Below are 19,787 nucleotides of genomic sequence, written 5' to 3'. Positions count from 1 at the left end.
AGTGGAATTCTGGGTGGTCTCTGAGCTTTGCTGTTTGCCTGCAGATGTCTCATTACCTAACTTGGTGACAACATCAACACTGAGGATATTACCTAGTTGGGTAATGAAATGTCTGCAAGCAAACATCCAAGTTCAGAGATCCTCAATGATTCCACAGTTCAACCCCGAGCTACAGATATTGTCTTCCATAGGAAGAAAGAACAACATTGGAATGTCAAAATGCTTCTCTTTACTTTCCTAGATTTTACAGCATTGCTGGTGGACATTGTGGGAAACTCCACTAGTTATCTTACTGAGATTTTCAAGTCGACTTCCATTGTGTCAGGTAAGAATTGTTGCTGTCTCTTTGGCTGATCAACCTTATTCCACATGACTAGATGAAGAAAATGAGGAAGACGGGAATGTAACTTAGGAAAGAACATTAGGCTGGTGGGGTAAGAAGACCTCATCCCATCCCATCCATTTCTTAGCTCTCTTGGTTTCAATGCTAGTACATTTTTTAATAATATTTTAATTGGTGTAATTTTAACATAAGCCTCTTTGAATTTTATGGAGAATAGCTTTGCACAATAGAATCAAGCCAGCATTCTTTCCAATCCATAGCTCAGTCCTTTAACTGTAGAACCAATTAAATAAAAGCAATTTCAGGCCAAATTTCAGGCAAAAACCCTAAGCCTCCGCAAAATCATTTCCTTTTGCATTTGGCAATAGCAATAGCACTTAGACTTATATTAACAGCCCTCTCTAAGCAGTTTACAGAGTCAGCCTGTGGCTTCCAACAATCTGGGTCGTCATTTTACCCACCTCGGAAGGACGGAAGGCTGAGTCAACCTTGAGCCTGGTGAGATTCGAACTGCCAAATTGCAGGCAGCCGACAGTCAGCAAAAGTAGCCTGCAATACTGCACTCTAATTAACCACTGCGCCACCGTATAAATTATAATTATTTGTTTTTTTGTTATCCCTTGGCATTAGCAGCGTTTTGATTTTAGAACCTCAGAGAGTTAAGGTTTGGGGTTTGTTTTTTTAGTTTTTGCTATTTCCTTTCCTATGCGAATTGAAAATTAGCTTCAGTTTGGATTTTAATTCCCGTTTAAGCAACCTTAAATAAGTCAACAAAACAATTGTCTTCTTTCAGTGAGCCAGAGCAATGATACAGACTGCATCTACATTTGTGTCATATCAGGACGAATAGGTAAACCTGAGATTCTTCTTTGTTCAGGAATGTACTGTTTAGAGTTCAACCTCATATATGTGTGTATGTCTCGTCTTTCTCAATCTACCTCTCTTCCCCCTCCCAGTTATGGATTATACCATTTTACCTAAGCTCAGGAATTGGTTATGTCTTACTTAATGAAAAGAAGGACTAGGGGTGACATGATAGCAGTGTTCCAATATCTCAGGGGCTGCCACAAAGAAGAGGCAGTCAAGCTATTCTCCAAAGCCCCTAAGAGCAGGACAAGAAGCCATGGGTGGAAACTAATCAAGGAGAGAAGCAATTTAGAACTAAGGAGAAATTTCTTGACAGTTAGAACAATTAATCAGTGGAACAACTTGCCTCCAGAAGCTGTGAATTCTCCAACACTGGAAGTTTTTAAGAAGATGTTGGATAACCATTTGTCTGAAGTGGTGTAGAGTTTCTGCCCAAGCAAGGGGTTGGACTAGAAGACCTCCAAGGTCCCTTCCAACTCCGTTATTCTGTTAGCTCATGGTAAATAAGTTTTTGAGGGGAGAGGCTTATTTTGCTCCACTTTGTGTTGTGGATCAATTACATCCCTTCCTGGATTGAGAGGCCATTTGCTCGGTCACTCACCCACATATCATCTCCCATTTGGACTATTGCAAAGGGACTCCCTTTAAAAAATATCCGGAAGCTTCAGGGGATACAGAATGCAGCTGCATGCACTATCTTGGGTGCTCCAAGGATGGTACATGGAACTCTTCTGCTCAGTGGTGGGGTTCAAATTTTTACTGCTGGTTCTGTGGGCGTGGCTTGGTGGGCATGGTAGGGGAAGGATCCTGCAAAATCTCCATTCCCTCCCCACCCCACTAACCTGCTTTCCAGCTCCGTTCTCCTGTGCAGGGCAACAAAAGAAGACCTGGCCAATCAGCTGGGACTCATAAGATAGAGAATAGATGGGGGCGGGGCCAGTCAGAGGTGGTATTTTCTGGTTCTCCGAACTACTCAAAATGTCCGCTACCGGTTCTCCAGAACTGGTCAGAACCTGCTGAATACCACCTCTGTCTCTGCTGCATAAGCTGCATTAGGTGCCAGTTGGCTTCCAGGTTCTATTCAAGGTATTGGCAATGACCTTTAAAGCCCTACCTGGCGTGGGCCAGGTGACCTGCAGAGCTGTGGCTGCCCCATTTCCTCAGCCTGCCCCATCTAGTCAGAGTGGAAAGGTACGCTGTGGATTCCATCAATGAAAGAACTCCAACTGGTAGGGCCCAGGAAGAGAGCCTTTTTTTTTGTCCTATGCCCCTGTCCTGAGCAGAGGTGGTATTCAGCAGATTCTGACCAGTTCTGAAGAATCGGTAGCGGAAATTTTGAGTAGTTTGGAGAACTGGCAAATCCTACCTCTGACTGGAGATTTTACAGTATCCTTTCCCTGCCACGCCCACCAAGCCACGCCCACAGAACTGGTAGTAAACAATTTTTTGAATCTCACCTCTGGTAGGCCCCCACCGTCCTTGTCTCTCTGAAATGCTTGAAGACCTAGCTCTGCTGACACACTTGGAGCCCACAGAGCAGCACATCATTTATCATCTACCCTCTATGCCCCATCTGGATATAAACATAGATATACAGTAGATATAGATTACAAATGTAGATATAGATATACGGTGTTAAATTTTGCAAAGGTAATGATATTTTGTTTGCTCTGGATTATGGGGAATCAAAGTTTTTCAACCTTGTCATGCTCAGGTTACTGTTACAGGCAACTTCAGTGCAATGAGCTGATCACTAGCTATAGTTGTCACTGAACCAAAAGCAATGATGATATTTTCATCTCCCCACAATTTTTTTCTCTCTCCATAGGCAGAAATCTTACCAATCTATGGGAAGCAATAGAGAAATCTCCTATAGTCAACTACACTTTTTCTGGTAACATATCAGACTTCTTGGGTGAGTATATGTGACAGAAGGTCGCCTGGAGTTACAGGAAGGAGGGGCTAGAGAGCAAAGGGACAACAGAGTTTAGAACAGGGGTCTCAAACACAATTTACCTGGGGGGCCACTGGAGGCAGAGTCCAGGTGAGGCTGGGCCGCCCATAGAAGTGTTTAGCCAGCTAGCGACGCATGGAGAACGCATTAATATTATACTTCCATATCACGGTGGTGGCCACAGGATATCGGACTGCGGGCCGCAATTGCCCCGCGGGCCGCGAGAATGAGACCTCTGGTTTAGAATGTCCGGTGGGCAGGAAGAGAGCAAGATTGGACCCTCCCTAGCAATTCACAGAGCATATCTATAGTTATTGTAGATAATTGCTTTAGTCTGGCAAGATTCTGTCTGTAAGGCAAACAACTATAAAGCACAAATGAAGGTGAATATATATGTCCTGGGATCATGTTGCAGGATCCAATCTGGGTGGGTCACTGGGACCAAAGGTTTTGTCTTCCGAGCTTTCAGACTTGTGTTGGAGCCCTTCTCTCTAGCTCTAGCACAAGCCTAGAAAATGGGCTCCAGCATGAGCCTGAAAGCTGAGAAGCCAAAGCCTCTGGTCCCACTGACCAACCAAGATTGGTTGCAACTATAAAGCAGTTAATCAGAAGTAACTCCATGTGTCACTCTTAGTTCTTTGGGTCTAACATTATGCCCTGAATATGTTAATTCAGAAGAGAGAGTTACTGAGCAATGAAAACAGGGATTAGAGTCGACCATGGCTGCAAGTTCATTGGAGCCAGTTCTGACATTTGATAGAGGGAAATAGCAGTCAACAGCATGCAAGACTTGTTGCATGTCATAAAAGATTATTGCAGGTCTCTCTTTTTTAACTATCAGGGATATACAAATGAACCTTTTCTTTCCCGAAAGTTGAATAAATTGATCTCCGTATTTTTAAAAAGTCCTTATATTAAAGTTTATGTTAAGATAAAAACACAAAAAGAAACAATAGAAAATTAAGAGAAGGAAAAACAAGGGTCTGGAAAGAAAGAAAGAAAGAAAGAAAGAAAGAAAGAAAGAAAGAAAGAAAGAAAGAAAGAAAGAAAGAAAGAAAGAAAGAAAGAAAGAAAGAAAGAAAGAAAGACCTCTGACTTTTTTAAATGCAGCAGATTACAAAAAGAATCTGTTTTATTTTAAAGCTTTATATTTCTCCACATTTCAAGCCATTTCTAGACCACCAAAACCATTCTAATAATCAAAACCTAAAATCAAAATTTTCATTTTTTCCCCCCATTTGAGGAAAAAGTCCAGAAGCTCGGGTTTTTTTTTTTTTCAGTTTCACCGTTTGACTTGGGTGAAATAAAGTCAGAATTTTACACCAAATTTTGAATTATTCCGCTTAGAGAGAGAAATAAGAAAATGGAATTAAGATGTGGACCAGGAATAAGAACAACAACAACAAAAGGCTGGTGCCACGCCAAAAATGAATATTCTGGGCTAGACACATACCTAACTTTACAAATATGATTTTTCTGCAGCAGGTTCTTCTATTTTCTCCCAGATTTCTAGTAAGTCTAAACGTTAATCAGAAGCTCTTTGAGACTGAGGGTCAGCCTTTGTTCCTTGGTTTCCTCTTGAAGATCTGCTCATATTTTAAAATAACTTAGGTCCGATAGGAGGAGCTGAAAGAATTTGATTGTTGTACACATGACGGACATTTTCTTGCTCTTCAGAAAATATATATCCACCTTGACAAGCTGGCTGGCATGTAAGCTGATTTCAACTGGCCAGCTGTAAATACTAGGGTTTGTTGCCTTCATACTTACAACATGGTCAACGCTCCTCACATGCAACCACTGTTTTTCCATACTCCATTTAGTAATAGCCATAAAGTTTTATCCCTTCCTGCCTCCATCCATACATCTATCATCCCTCCATCCCTCATTCATGGGCTACAAATGTTCACAAGATTGCCGATCTAATGATGGTGGAAGAATAGGAAGATACCTCCTGGACGCAAGCTAGTGAAACAACAGGCTAATCAATTTATTAGCAATATTACATTTTGTTTGGGGACAGAATTGTCTGCTTTTCTGTAGTTCATCCTATCGACATTTAGCCTGTTAAGCATGTCAAGTGGTATCCCTAGAGATCTAATATCTATGTACAGCCTTTATATACAATCAATGGGAATATATGAGTGTGAACGTATTCCACAAACAATAAATTTGTTTAACATCTTCCAGCTTCAAAGTTGTCTGCCTGGACACAAACTGGTGCCTTGAAGGAAGACTCGTTATTGACCAAGCAGCCAAATTGGCTGAAGCCTGGAAAAGCCAAGGGACCAGAAGTTCCATTGGTACAAGCTTCCTGGTGGCTGAAGACCAACGCGTCCAAAGAATCCGGTCCTTCATCTGCTAAAACAACCTTGGCAAAGTCTTCTGCTGCTGCTATAGAAGTCTCCAGCACTTCGTCAAGATTTCTGCCAGCTCATAGTGAGTTCTGTATAGGCTATATACTTCATCTTTTTTTAATGACCCCATAACGCCTTGCGGGGTGGAGTCTGCACAAGGGAATGGAGCTAGAAGAGTATTTAATGGCCGGATGCCCTTCCTGTCACCAGTGTGGAGTTTTGTTCAGCAGATATATTCTCAGTTGTGCCCAGAGAGAGAAATATCTGCCTCTACCTAGGATTGAACTCACAGTCTCCTGATTGTGACGCGATAGCTCCACCTCTAGGCCACTGCACCATTCTTATATAGGCTATGTAGTTGTGTGGTATGAATTTGATAATTTCAACCAATCGATCACAGTGTCAACTCATGAAATATGTCTATGGTTTTTTTTAGAATTGCCAACAGAAAGGGAGGGGGGAGCATTGGACAACTTGCATTCCATGGATGTTTTCAAAGATAGTTTCTAGGTGACCGAAGTTTCTGCCACGCAAAATTCTAACTGGAGAGAATGATTGATGACTCTTGGCTATGAATGTGTCCCATTGGAGAATATGAATTACGATACACCCAGGGGGTGGGGATCAAGGTTGACAATGAATGATATGTCTCAGAGTTGGCTACACCCAGGCAGCGCCGGCATGTTTACCCCTAATAAATCTTCTTTAAGTTTTGAAAATCTGGCTAGAGACTCATGTTTTAAATAGGGGTAACTGCCCGAGCCCTGACACATAGACTGCTCAAACCATCCCTGACTTCATGCAGTATAATATTATCACATTTATTTTAAGGAATTTTACTTGCTTAAGATAATTTTTATTCTAGTCTTCCATTTATTTAGAATACATTCAAAATGGCATATAAGTATATTGTATGTGAAAGCCAATTTGGTGAAATTAGAAGTCTCTGAGTTTTAGTCCTGCCCTGTTAGCCTAAGGAAGGAGGAAATGGCAAACCCCTCCTGGAAAACTTCACCAAGAAAATTGCAGGGATTCTTGTCTCCAAGAATCAGATACAGTTGAACAGAAGGCAAGAAATGTATCTCCAAACTGGATTGCAAGATCATCTCAAGTTTAGAGCTTGTGACTTGCAGCCAAGACCCAGCTAAGAGCAGGGGTTAAAAGTGGGTTTGGTTGTAAGTGTGGGTTACTGGCCAAAATGTGCCCAAACTAACAACAGTCTATACTTTATTTTAATAACAAAAATAATATGAGAATGAATGAATGTCATGATGGATGTCAGAGGTCAATATCTATGGGCCCCTCTGATGACGCCCATGGTTTGCAGAACATTTCAATTTGGAATGTCATATGAGTATATATGATAAAAAAATATGTATTGAACTGAAAGAAAAAGAAGAATTATCTTTCTGTGAGACTGAAAAAAAAAAGAAAGAAGGGAGAGATATTGACTAGATGACCTACAAGGTTCCTTCCAACTCTTTAACCTGTTAATCTGTTAAATATAATAGATCTGAATCAAGGTGATATCATCCTATGGAGTTTAGTTAAAGAATATTGGCAAGGAAGTGAAGTTATATGTCTGATTGCAATAGGACCATGCATTCAAACCAATGAAATCTCTTCCTTCCCAAGAAAGTTATCAAACATAAAAGCACATCACATTCTACTCCAGGAGCGACAAACCTCTTTAAGTCGATCATAAATGTCCCATTAGAAGCTCTGTTGATGCATGCTCTTTTCTTTCTTTCTTTTTTCTCCAGCCCAAAGGATACCTTTTCAAGCTAAGACCATTGTTGTGAAAGAGGATGAAACAATCCCACAACAGTTCACAATATGGCAAAACTCTGCTACTCTGAAAAGTTTTCCAGATCCTTCTCCCCAGATCTCATCTTGGTTGCAGACAAATGTTTCAATGGGATCTAACGTTGCTCCTACCCAACCATCTTTGATCCAATCAGACTTTCTATCTATGACCCAGCCAGCACCAAGTGAGCATTCAAAGTCTGGAAATATTCAGTATTTCAGCTTTCTTGTTCATTGCCAAGTTACCAAGCTTTTTTTCCTCCTTTCCTTTCCTTTCCTTTCCTTTCCTTTCCTTTCCTTTCCTTTCCTTTCCTTTCCTTTCCTTTCCTTTCCTTTCCTTTCCTTTCCTTTCCTTTCCTTTTTCCTTTCCTTTTTGTATCTTTGAGTCATTGTTGACCCCTGGCAACTGGCTGGAAAAGTCCTTGAAATTTTCTTAGCAGTATTTTGGGAAGTGGTTTGTCATTGCTTGCTTCCTGGTGTTAAGAGAAAAGGACTGGTCCAAAATCATCCAGCTGGCTTTTATGCCTAAGGCAAGACTAGAACTCACGGTCTCCTGGTGGTTGGCCCAAGGTTATCCAGCTAGCTTTCATGCCTAAGGGAAGACTAGAACTCACGGTCTCCTGGTGATCGGCCCAAGGTCATCCAACTGGCTTTCATGCCAAAGGCGAGACTAGAACTCACAGTCTCCTGGTGATCGGCTCAAAGTCACCCAGCTGGCTTCTGTTCTGACCAAGGCTTCCTGAGACTGTAATGAAGCACACACTTAGTTAAAACAAACCTTGTTTTATTTCAATGCTGGGAATTATGTTCATTCCCAGCCTGTAATGAGTCCCAAACAGTCCCTTGAGATAAGCACCCACCTTTCTCTCCTTTGAATTGTTGCCAACAGCTAAAGTGCCAGATGAACTATAAAAAACCAACTGAAGTATGAAGTCCACACAGAGCTTCAAGGATTAATCCAAACAGAACGAACGACTTTGCTTCCTGCAAAAGTTTCATCACCTTTGCCTGTCCGTTATATCTTATGGGAGGGACAGTCACTTCCCAGCCTTACTCCCGAGTCACCCCTTTTGTTTCAGCTGCTCTTGCCTTCTAGCAGCTCTGCACACATGCACACTTGGGAACTGGCTTTCCTGGGTCCTCTGCCTTGCTGCCAACAGGGTCCGGAGGCAGCACCCCATTCCCAGATGGTCCTGGCCCCATCTCTGCATTGGACATAGGACCCTCTCCAGACTCCTTGACTGGTCCCCGTTCTCCCGCACTGTCCGATTCCACTGCTGTCTGCACAGTCTGCCAGCGAATCACAACAGCTTCATGCCTAAGAGGAACTATAACTCCCAGCCACCTGCTTTCTAGCCTGATGCCTTAACCACTACACCAAACTGGCATTCTTTCATTTGGTTTAATGTCATTCATTCACTTTCCTTCCATGCCAGTTTCTTTTTCCTGAGTATTCATATTTGCGATCCTCAGCTTTTAGGGAACACACAATAAATGGGACAAAGCCACCTGCAGGGATAACTGAGTTTAGTTATTCGATGACACCTCTCAATTGAAATGACCCAACTTATGTAGATAAAACTGGAGGAATTTCATTCCTTGAAAAAGTCGGAGAACAAATTAATCTCTTGATAGTATTTATTTTGACAGTAAGTGAAGCATGAAGTAATGAATCCTAGACTATGGAAATAAACTTTCCATTCAGCCAACCAATGTTATTTTTTTTTTTAATAAAGCTTTTAAGCCTTTAAGAATATGCACAGAAAGTTTTTTTTAAAGAGAGACTTCATTTCATGCAAACGGAAAATCCTTTTAGGGTATCGAAGCTTAAGAGCCACACGTTCTTTTTAACCCTTATTGTAACTAGTCTTCTAGAATTTAAATTTCATTTTGATTAATTGAAACTAATGATTTTATTCTTCAATATCTATAGCAACGGGCATTCTTTCTCCACTGGCTTCTCCATCTACAGAAGAAAAACCACTTGCCTTGAAGCCCCATCCTCCTTCTAGTAAGTTGCAACTGTTATGTGTCATACCGTGTAGTATTCTGTTTGTCTCTGGGATATCACAGAGAAGAGGGGACTGACTTATTCTCCAAAGCATCTGAGGCAGGGGTGGGCTTCAAAATTTTTAGCAAAGGTGTCAGGTACTGGACTTTCCCCCTTCAATCGAAAAGAATGAACTGCTGAAAACAAGATGTTTCCAAAGGAATCCTTTATTGAAAAGAGACGATTCCAGCACGGTTCAAAGCAGAATCTAAATGCTCCCAGGCATGAAGGAATAGACATGGGGAGTTACGACCCCTCCCCTTATCTAGATGTGTATTGAGTCGAACAAAGAACCAACATGTTAATTCCCCCCTCCCCTTCTCTGAGAACGTATCTTTTGAAGAGTTCCCAGGGAGTATCTTCTGGAGCTGGAATTTTTATGGTCCCTTCTTCGCTTGCTGTCTCTTCAAGAGGTGACAAGTTTCTGAACACCAGGCTTCAATCCTCCAGTTGTATATCATGTGTAGGTTATAAAGATTCAATATAAGATTTAATATTTTCAGGTTACATCAAAAGGATTACTTGTACCAACTCCCCCACTGCCTGGTTGCTGGGTGGACATAGCCTAGTTGACCTCCTGCACCATGGTGGCAGCGGGGAGGTTTTGCCCTCCCCAGGCTCTGGAGGCTTTCCTCGAGCCTACGGGAGGGTGATAATGGCCTCCCTGTGCTCTGGAGGATCTCTGGAAGCCGGAAATGGGCCTATTTCTGGCTTTCCCAAACTCCCAGGAGGCTCGTTTTTCGCCCTCCCGGAGCCTTCATATGAACCCTGCACTTGCCTGCATCCCAAATGGTCCACATGGTGACTCCTGGGAGGAGTGGGGTGTGCGGGGCCAACCAGGAGTGGGATTTGGGGGTTCTCTGAAACTGCACAGAATCTTAGCTAGGGGCTTTCCTGAACCCCTGTGAACCCCCAGCACCCCCACCTCTGATCTGAGGGTAGGATAAGAAGTAACGAGTGGATACTCGTGAAAGAGAGATCCAACCTGGAAGTAAGAAGACATTTTCTGACAGTGACAACAATTAATCCATGGACTAGCTTGCTTCCCAGACATTGGAGTTTTCCAAAATAGAATGCATAATCATTTGAACGGGGTGATATAAGGATAACCTATCTTGTTTTGGGATGGGCAACTTCATACTTCTGGTTCATTTGTTCCAGAAATGAACCAAAGATGGAGACATATATAGAGAACGTGGTTCGGCTTCCTGTGCATGAAGGACAATATTGTGCTAAACAGTGGTGGGGTTCAACATTTTGGACTACTGGTTCTGTGGGCGTGGCTTCGTGGGCATGGTGTGACTTGGTGGGTGTGGCTTGATAGGTGTGGCAAGGGAAGGATGCTGTAAAATCTCCATTCCCTCCCCACCCACTAACCTGCTTCCCAGCTCCGTTCTCCTGTGCAGGGCAACCAAAGAAGACCCAGCCGATCAGCTGGGACTCAGGAGGCAGAGAATAGATGGGAGTTGGGCCAGTCAGAAGTGGGATTTGCCGGTTCTCTGAACTACTCAAAATTTCCGCAACAGAACCTGCTGAATACCACCTCTGGTGCTAAGCCATAACTGTAGTTTTAGTGGAACTTCCACTAAAGCAATGCAATTCACAATCCGTTCTTACTAATGTGTTATCTTCTGATTCTCCTTTCAGTGACAAGAAACACACCCTTACCTGTGACATGGTCACCAAGGCCTAACAGCGACAACTTATCAAAGGTGAATTCCAGTAAGTATTTTTCTTCTGAGCCACCAAACGTGGCATACATCTGGAGGATTGTTGTACATTGTTCTCACAGTCTTCAAACATGAAAAAAAATACACCCTGATGCAGAAAAAAATTGCACCCCACCTGCTATTTGCACGTCTCAGTTTCCACATTTCATATTCATTCCTTTTGTTCTGAGCTTCTCGTTCGTTCCTGCCTCTTCTCCTTTTGTTCTGAGTGGGACTACTAAAAACATTTCAAGCTTCTATTCCTTAAGCTTATGATCTGCACCCGTGATATTAACTTTTTTTTGAGATTCGGCCTTGCTTTACTTCTTTTCAGCTGCCAAAGAAAAATGAAATTTTGTTCTATGTGGATTTGAGCCTGGAAATAGCTTTTAATTCCACCCGGCATCTCCACTTGTTCTGATGGCTAACCTGATCAACAGGATTGGAAGAAAACAGATGAAAAACCTGGTTTAAAAAGTTTACATTCCCTTCCTTTAAAGGGCAAAAATGCATGCCTGGTCCATATTACAGGTAGTCCTCGACTTATGACCACTATTGAGCCCAAAATTTGAGTTGTAAAATGAGACATTTGTTAAGTGAATTTTGTCCCATTTTATAAGCTTTCTTGCCACGGTTGTTAAGTGAATCATAGCAATTGTAACATTACTAACACGGCTGTTAAGTGAATCTGGCTTCTACATCAGATGCCAAGGGTCATGACCCTGTTGGAATCTGATTCTGAGGGTGAGGTCGAGCAGCCGACAGGGAGTGGGAGTGTGGCTCCGGGGACTGTGGAAGAAACTGGGGAAGGGCAAAGTCCGGCTGGGCATTCAGAGGAACCCAGGGCCACCCCCTCTTCATCCTAAGGCATGCAGGGAGGAATGGAGAAGGGAGCAATGTGAGTTATGGGGGTTATGGGGGAGAAAAGGGCCCTGATTCCCTTCATTAGCAGCAGCTGGGAAAGCAGGATTTAAAAAGGGCATTTGTGCACAGCAACTTGCTGGAAGGAAGGTGTGAATTATCTTTGCTTGTCAAGTCTTATCTAGGTTCCTGCATCCTACCAACTGTGCGTTTTGTTATCTTTTGAAGTCTGTAATTCCTTATCCTGCCCTGCTTCGTTAATTGCTGCAGCATGGTTTGTGTTGGTTTTTTATTTTTATCCAGCTGATTTAGATGGAATTTCTGGACAAAACCTGTTCTGGGGGCCAAGTTGGAGGTATTGAAGGGACTTTACCTACTTTTGTGACTTTGTTGCTTTTGTGCCACGCCCCTTTGGGTCATCAGACCAAGCATCTGAATTTTGATCATATGACCACGGGGAGGCTACAATGGTCATCTGTGTGAAAAGCAGTTGTAAGACATGTCTTTCTTGCCACTGTAACTTTGAATGGTCACTAAACAAACGGTTGGGAATCGAGGACCACTATATATTTCTGAAGCAGGACCATTGGTGAAGGTAAACTGATGAAAGGAGATAATATGCTAATAATATTGTAAGAGATTCAGGGCAAAAATATACACTAGCATAGAAGACACTCCTGTTGCAGCGTGTATCTGCATTGCTATAGCACAGGGGTGTCAAATTCAAGGCCCAGGGGCCGGATCTGGCCCAAGGGTTGCTTAGAACCGGCCTGTGGGGCCAGCCTCAAAATTGCAAAGGAGAGGCCCACAGTGCCTCTGCTAGCAAAAATGGGGCATGGATGGATGTGGCTGGCCCCCACGCAGCCCATTTTGGGTCCCTGTGTAGTCCATTTTTGGCCCCCTTGTGCTCCGTTTTGGCCAGCAGGGTCCTGCAGGAAGCTGTCCATCCCATCTCCTCCCCCCACAGCTATCCCATGGAGGACAACTACAATGTTGATTTGTCCCTCCAAGACATCCAGTTTGACACCCTTTGCTGTAGCAGGACACCTCTAGAAAAAGCAGTCAGGAAAAACTGCACACATTTCAAGAAAACGTCTCCCCTGCATCTGTGTATGGAGGTTCTCTATGATCCAGGTCAGTAGTCGCCAACTGGTGGGCTGGGGATCACTGTTAGTCTGTGAGAAAATGTTGGTTGTCTGCAGAGAAATGTCTCCCCCACCCCCACCCCCAAAGCAATTAATCCAGGGTGCTCGGAAACACAAGGCTGCACCGCCTACATGGCCCGCCTACCCTCTGGCCCCCAACCTTCAGCCAAGCGCAAACCCTTACCTTGAGTAGAGCCATGCAAGATGGAACTGGAAGGTAAGACCAATGGTGTGGGAGGGAAATTTGCCCCGGGGTGGCTTGCTGACGTTGGTGGGAAAGTCGGTCCCATATTCCAGAGCTGCAGTAGTCACAGGACTGGCCTTAGGTCATCCCAGAGCAGCTGCTCCTCCACTCGGGTGCACCAGCCTACCATGGACTGGAGGAGCTGCTCCGGGATGACCAAAGGGCCAGTCCTGTGACTACTGCAGCTCTGGAATATGGGACCGACTTTCTCACCAATATCCGCAAGCTACCGTTATTAGTGGTCCGCAGGATTTAAAATTATGTGTTTGGTGATCCCTGAGATCCAAAAGGTTGGTGACCCCTGATCCAAGTCATGGTTGTGCCAAAGGTGCTTATATTTCAAGAGGCAACCGAACTTTCTTCTTTTTCTTTTAAGACGTTTCGCTCCTCATCCAAGAAGTTTCTTCAGACCCACGTAGGTTGAATTTAGTGGAAACGGCTGAATTCTCTGGGCCGAAGAAGGGAGATAAAAAGATCGGGTGTCAAATTCTTTGCATAATTGCCTTCTTCAATCCGCTGTCCCTATTAGCTCATATTCCCTTGAGGTTGTCGCTGCATGGTTGGGCCCTTGAAAATGGTCCCTTTGAGTAGCATCTTCTCCCTTCCATCTCTTCATCACAAAGCCACTGAGCCTCGCCGGCAAATCTACACACTTAACCTGGAAGATTCTATTTCAAGCAACTCATTGATCTGAAAGCCGAGCCTTCGACTGCCTTCGGCTTTCCTTGTTTTTCCTTTCCTTGGAATGGGCAAAATTTACCCTCAGCAATTACTTAACAGAGAGTCAGGTGGTGCAGCTATCCTGGCACAAAGCTGGCACAATGGCAACAGCTTTAAAAAAAAATCATTTATCCCTTAATTTAAATATCTTAAATATCCCACCTTTATTATTTTTAGAAATAGCTCGGGGAATGGACATATCTAATATGCACTTCTCCTCCTATTTTCCCCACAGCTCTACAACCCTGGTAGTCGGGTTGGGCTGAGACAGACTGGCCCAAAGTCACCCAGCAGATTTTCATGCCCAAGGTGGGACTAGAATTTATGGTCTCCTAGTGATTGGCACAAAGTCACCCAGCTGCCTTTCATGCTTAAGGTATGAACAGAACTCACAATGTCCTGGTGATTGGCCCAAAGTCATCCAGTCAGCTTTCATGCCTAAGGCAAGACTAGAACTCACAGTCTCCTGGTCTCTAGCCTGATGTCCTAACCCCGTGATGGAGAATCTATGGCATTTGTGTCACAGGTGTTACGCAGAGCCATTTGTGCAGGCACGCGAGCCCCAGCCCCAGCCAAACTTACCTGCACTGTGCATGCGCACACCTCCCAGATGATTTTTGGCTTGTTTGAGGCCCTTTTCCACCTCTGCAGCCTTGGGGAGGCCCAAAAATGGGCCTTCTGGAAATACCAGAAGTAATGAAACCAGAAGTGATGAAACCGAAAGTGCTGAAATGGGCCCGTTTTTTTGGCCTCCAAAGGCTGCAGAGGCTTCCCTCAAGCCCCTGGGAGGGTGAAAACAGCCTCCTCCCCCAGGCTCCAGAGGCCCTCCGGAGGCCCCAGAGGCTTCCCTCGAGCCTCAGGGAGGCCAAATATCAGCTGGGAGATGCGTGCATGCGCTGTACAGGTAAGGGAGTGGGGTGTGTGTTGCGTGTGCATGTGCAGGAGGACGGGGCACATCGCTTCCTGGGTGCTGGAATTTGAGTACACGCGTGTGACAGTGCACGCAATTTTCAGCACGGGAGCCCAAAAAGGTTAGCCACCACTGTCCTAACTTCTAGATCAAACTCAGTCGCTTGCTGGAAATGCTGACTCCCTACACACGATCTTATTTCCCAGAGTTCTTGGCAATGACCATGGCTCAATTGGAGAGTTCTAGGAATCCAAATTTACACAATTGGAGGATATCAGGGTGGAGACAATTAATTTAGAGTACAGATAGTTCTCGCTTAAGGACCAGTCACTTCAGCCACCATTCAAAATTAAGAGAGACCTCCCTCCAAAGGTACTTATGACTGATTTTGAATTTCTTACACCCAGTCCTCTGCCTATGGGTACATGATTGTTTTCTGGCATTTGACTCGCATTTATGGCTGTTTGAAGCCTACAGTCCTGTAAGATTTTTGCTGGTGTATTTGTTGCGGTGTTCACTTAATGACCATGGCATTAAAAAACAACAACAACAACCATGGTGTTTGTTTCATGGCCACCACCAAATTGTAAAATTGATCATGGTCACATGTTGACTTGCGTAATGATGGCTCTGAGTTACGACTGTAATTCCGGGATCAAATATAGTTGTAAGTCAAACACGTTACAGTTACAATACCTGTAATACCTGTAACTGACATGTGTTGCAGAACTGGCTGATAGGCTGAATTCACTCTCCTATTGCATAATATTATTATGCAATAAATAATCTGTAAGGTATATTGGTATTGAAGGTAGATTATGAAGATTTAGGTTGGGGCACGAGTCTGTTCTGCTTTCAGTACCCTGTCCTTCTTTTGCATTGAATGGACATCTTACAAAATTGTCAATATGGTTTTGTTAATTTTCCCATGGACGCTCTGGAATGTGTAAATGGCGTTGGGAAGCGGGAAAGGTAGGCTGGATTTTGGCAGGCTGATCAGAAAAATAAGGAACCAACCAACCAACCATCAACAAGAGTTAGTGGTCTCAAATTCATTCAGAGCTGAATTTCTAATGTGAAATTTGAACAGTCTTGGGTTGATAAGAGTAAAAATTCATCTTTTCTGCCACTACGACATAGGGAGGTTGTTTATGGAAAACATGGGGCAGAGTGAATTAGTACTATTAAGGTTGCAGTAATATTCAAATTCCCTAAAAATTAGCTCTGCCAAGCTTAAGGGTTTTGAACAAGGATTTTCGAACCGAAGATTCTACTGTATTGCAAGGTTTAATTTGACTGGACTGTACCTCTTATTCCATGATTGGATTGTTGCATGATTTTATAGAGTCAATGACATGATTTATAGATCATTTCTGTGGATAACTAGCTTGTGGAGTAGAATGTATGGCCTGCCTTGATAGGAGTAGAAATAACAACTGGAGCCGTTAGGCGAATTCTGCCACATTGTCTTGCTATTTGCTTTCAAGCTCAATAAACATCTTGTATTCCTTGACTTTCAACCTGCCCACAGCCCCTTTCTTGTGATCTCTGGAGCTCCTCAAAAATTCAGGTGAATACCAACATGCCAATCCTGCCTCTTTCATTAATGACCATCCCATGCCTGCTGTGGGTCTGAGGCCACTGTTCTGGAAGTCCAACCTTTGATAGAAGTAAGGACAGCCATCATTGTAGAAAAATAAAAGTCCGAAGATGGGAGACAGAAATGAATTGTTGCCCTCCTTCTGCCAAATCTGGAATTTTACACAATGTTACAATCCCAGAATTGAAGACACCGTTGAGGTCATTGAATCCAACTCTTTGTTTAGTGCAAGGATCCAAATGAAAGCATCTCTGATGCTTTCAATAGATGTGTTGATGTCAACACACCCATTGAATGGTGTCCAACAACTCTTTGGCTCATTGGCTTCACTATTGAATTGCCGTTAAAGCCAGGAAGTTTTTCAAACCATCTATCAAATCTGTTTCCTCTAATCTCAATCTGATATGCAGTAGTGTCTTGATCTCTGAAATGGTCAGCTGCTGTCAGCAAGGAATTGTGGGAGTTGTCGTCCTAGCCATATAGAGAGCATCGGGTTGCCTGCTCTTGACTTGGAAAATTAAGTAGATCTACTGATTAAGGGGAGATACTGCTTAAAATAACAGCATTGTTTAAAAGTAAGAATGAAGACATACATGCAGGAATGAACAGCACAGTAGAAAAAGTAGCCTCAACCCCAAAGGCCAACTATAAGGAAATGGTCTTAGTGGGTTGACCCCATGGAGATGGTCAGGGAATAACAGAAAACCAGAGGGAGTTTCTACTTCTGGCTTTTGAAGGTTTTTCTCTGAGACTTCCACCAGGACCAAAAGATTGATCAAATATTGGAGATGAAAGCAAGAATTGAGAAGTCTTCTTTTAGTGCTTGGACTTGGTAGTAGGTATACATTTTCTTCTCAACAATTTCCTTGTTCGTTTTGGCTTTCTTCCACTGAAGCATATAACTTGCTCATTGCTGGCACATGACTTTTTAATTTTAAGCAGGCGATGAGGGATGGAGAGTTGGAAAAAGAATAAGGCCATTGTCCCTAGAAGTGGCCCAGCCATACCTGACCATCTCACCCCTGAAGTATGAGGAAATGATATATTATTATTTTTTCTGCCTGGCTTCAGTTCAAGAATGTGACAGAAAATGGAGTGGTTTTGGGAGCCAGGCATCTCCTCACCTTCAGGATAAAGCTGTCTATTTCTTTCTTTCACCAGCGAAGATTCTTGAAGAGATATAATAGAATGGCATAGAATGGAATGGAAAGGAAAGGAATGGAATGGAGTAGAGTAGAGTAGAGTAGAGTAGAGTAGAGTAGAGTAGAGTAGAGTAGAGTAGAGTAGAGTAGAGTAGAACAGAACAGAACAGAATAGAATAGAATAGAATAGAACAGAACAGAATAGAACAGAATAACAGCGTTGGAAGGGACCTTGGAGGTCTTCTAGTCCAACCCCCTGCTGAGGCAGAAAACCCTACACCACTTCAGACAAATGGTTATCCAACATCTTTTAAAAAACTTCCAGTGTTGGAGCATTCATAACTTCTGGAGATGTTGAAGGTCCCATGAGATATTTTTTTCCTTTCCCCCCAAAGACTTTATAAGCTTCAGTTCTTTTACTGTGATTGAATCCAAATCCCATCTTGAAAAGATAACAGTCCAACACAAAGGACTTTACATTCATAATATTATACTCAACATATTAAAACCAAGGAAATCTGTGTTTTTGTCATCATTTCAGGAATGACTGGCCTTCGTGGTCTCTTCTCAATGTATGTCACATGTATGGTAACAACTACAGATAGTCCTCAATGTACGACCACAATTGAGCCCAAAATTTCAGTTGCTAAACGTTACAGCTGTTAAGTGAGTTTTGTCCCATTTCGCAACCTTGCTTGCCACCGCTTTTAAATGAACCAGCCGGTGCAGTTCTTAAGTTAGTCACCCAGTTGTTACATGAATCTGGCTTCTCATTGACTTCACTTGTCCGAGGGTCACAAAAGGTGATCATGTGACCCCAAGACCCTCAACACCAATAAGACCAAGGAGCTTATAGTGGACTATAGAAGAATAGAATAGCATTCTTTATTGGCCAAGTGTGATTGGACACACAAGGAATTTGTCTTGGTGTAAATACTCTCAGTATACATAAAGAAAAGGTACATTCGCTAAGAATCAAGAATCATAACATACAACACTTAATGATAGTCATAGGGCACAATCAACAATCGAATCATACTAGGAAACAGTCAATATAAATCGTAAGGATACAAGCAACAGATCAGACATCCAGCCCTTGCTTATCAATGGAGACTGAGGAGAGCAAGTGGCCAGTTTTAAGTTTCTGGGTGTTACCTTAAAAGAGGACCTGACTTGGGGTGCTCACATTGCAGCCCTGGTCAAAAGGACCCAGCAGAGATTATACTATCTGAGTCTTTTCAGGAAACAACAACTGAATGGAAAACTCTGGTGACCTTCTACCGCTGCTTCATAGAGAGTATCTTCACTTACTGCACCTCTGTATGGTTGGCCAATTGCACAGGGGCAGATAGGAAAGCACTCCAGAGGGTTAACCTCTTTGCCCAGAAGATAATTGGTTGCCCTCTCCCCTCTTTGGAAGAGCTTTATAGCTCCCGCTGCCTTAAGAAAGTTCAAAACATTCTCAAAGATCCATCTCATCCTGGGCATCCCCTTTTTTTGAACTATTACAGTACAGGATAATAAAAACAAGGACAAATAGGCTGAAAAACAGCTTCTATCCCAGGGCAGTAACTCTACTGAATTCTACTGTATAGTACAATATGAATGCAATATCAGGGGTTTTCAATTCAAGGTATAGATTATGAAGGACGTGTGTTTGTGTTTATTTTCATAGTCATAATGTACACTGAAGATGGTATCTAATTTTGTTGTACGAGGTGCAATGACAATAAAGTAAACTAAACTAAACTGTCATAAGTATGAACCAATTGCCAAGTGCCTGGATTTTGTTCCCACGATCATTAGGACACTGCAACGGTCATAAGTGTAAAAAATGGTCATAAGTCACTTTTTTCAGTGCCATTGCAACTTTGAACAGTCATTAAATGAACGGTTGTAAGTTGAGGACTACCTGCAAAGGCAAATTGTATTTGTTTTTGTTTTTTTAAATAAAAATAAATTGCTGGTGTTATTGAATGTTTTAAATAGGTCATTTGCAAGAGGCGAAAGTAGAAGTTGTAGATATCTGTTTGCTTCAAGGCAAGAAGTGACTAAAAACCTAAATTTTGGGTTTAGCTT

The 19,787-nt window shown here is 42.9% G+C and overlaps 1 protein-coding gene across 1 annotated transcript in view; it reads left to right on the top strand.

Moving 5' to 3' along the window:
* Positions 1-19,787, top strand: part of HHLA1 (HHLA1 neighbor of OC90) — a 44,050-nt gene that overhangs the window by 19,323 nt on the left and 4,940 nt on the right. Inside the window, exons 7-13 of the mRNA XM_087928730.1 lie at positions 242-325; positions 1,137-1,193; positions 3,039-3,125; positions 5,355-5,603; positions 7,285-7,512; positions 9,261-9,338; positions 11,025-11,099. Coding sequence (XP_087784856.1) covers positions 242-325; positions 1,137-1,193; positions 3,039-3,125; positions 5,355-5,603; positions 7,285-7,512; positions 9,261-9,338; positions 11,025-11,099 — 858 coding nt within the window. The remainder of the gene's footprint in view (positions 1-241; positions 326-1,136; positions 1,194-3,038; positions 3,126-5,354; positions 5,604-7,284; positions 7,513-9,260; positions 9,339-11,024; positions 11,100-19,787) is intronic.

This window comes from Pseudonaja textilis, chromosome 3 (genome assembly GCF_049901715.1).
Source record: "Pseudonaja textilis isolate UNSWEBS1 chromosome 3, rPseTex1.2, whole genome shotgun sequence".
In the NCBI taxonomy this organism is placed as follows: Eukaryota; Metazoa; Chordata; class Lepidosauria; order Squamata; family Elapidae; genus Pseudonaja; species Pseudonaja textilis.
Note: the sequence above shows the minus strand (reverse complement) of the source record. Positions and strands in the feature narration are given on the sequence as shown.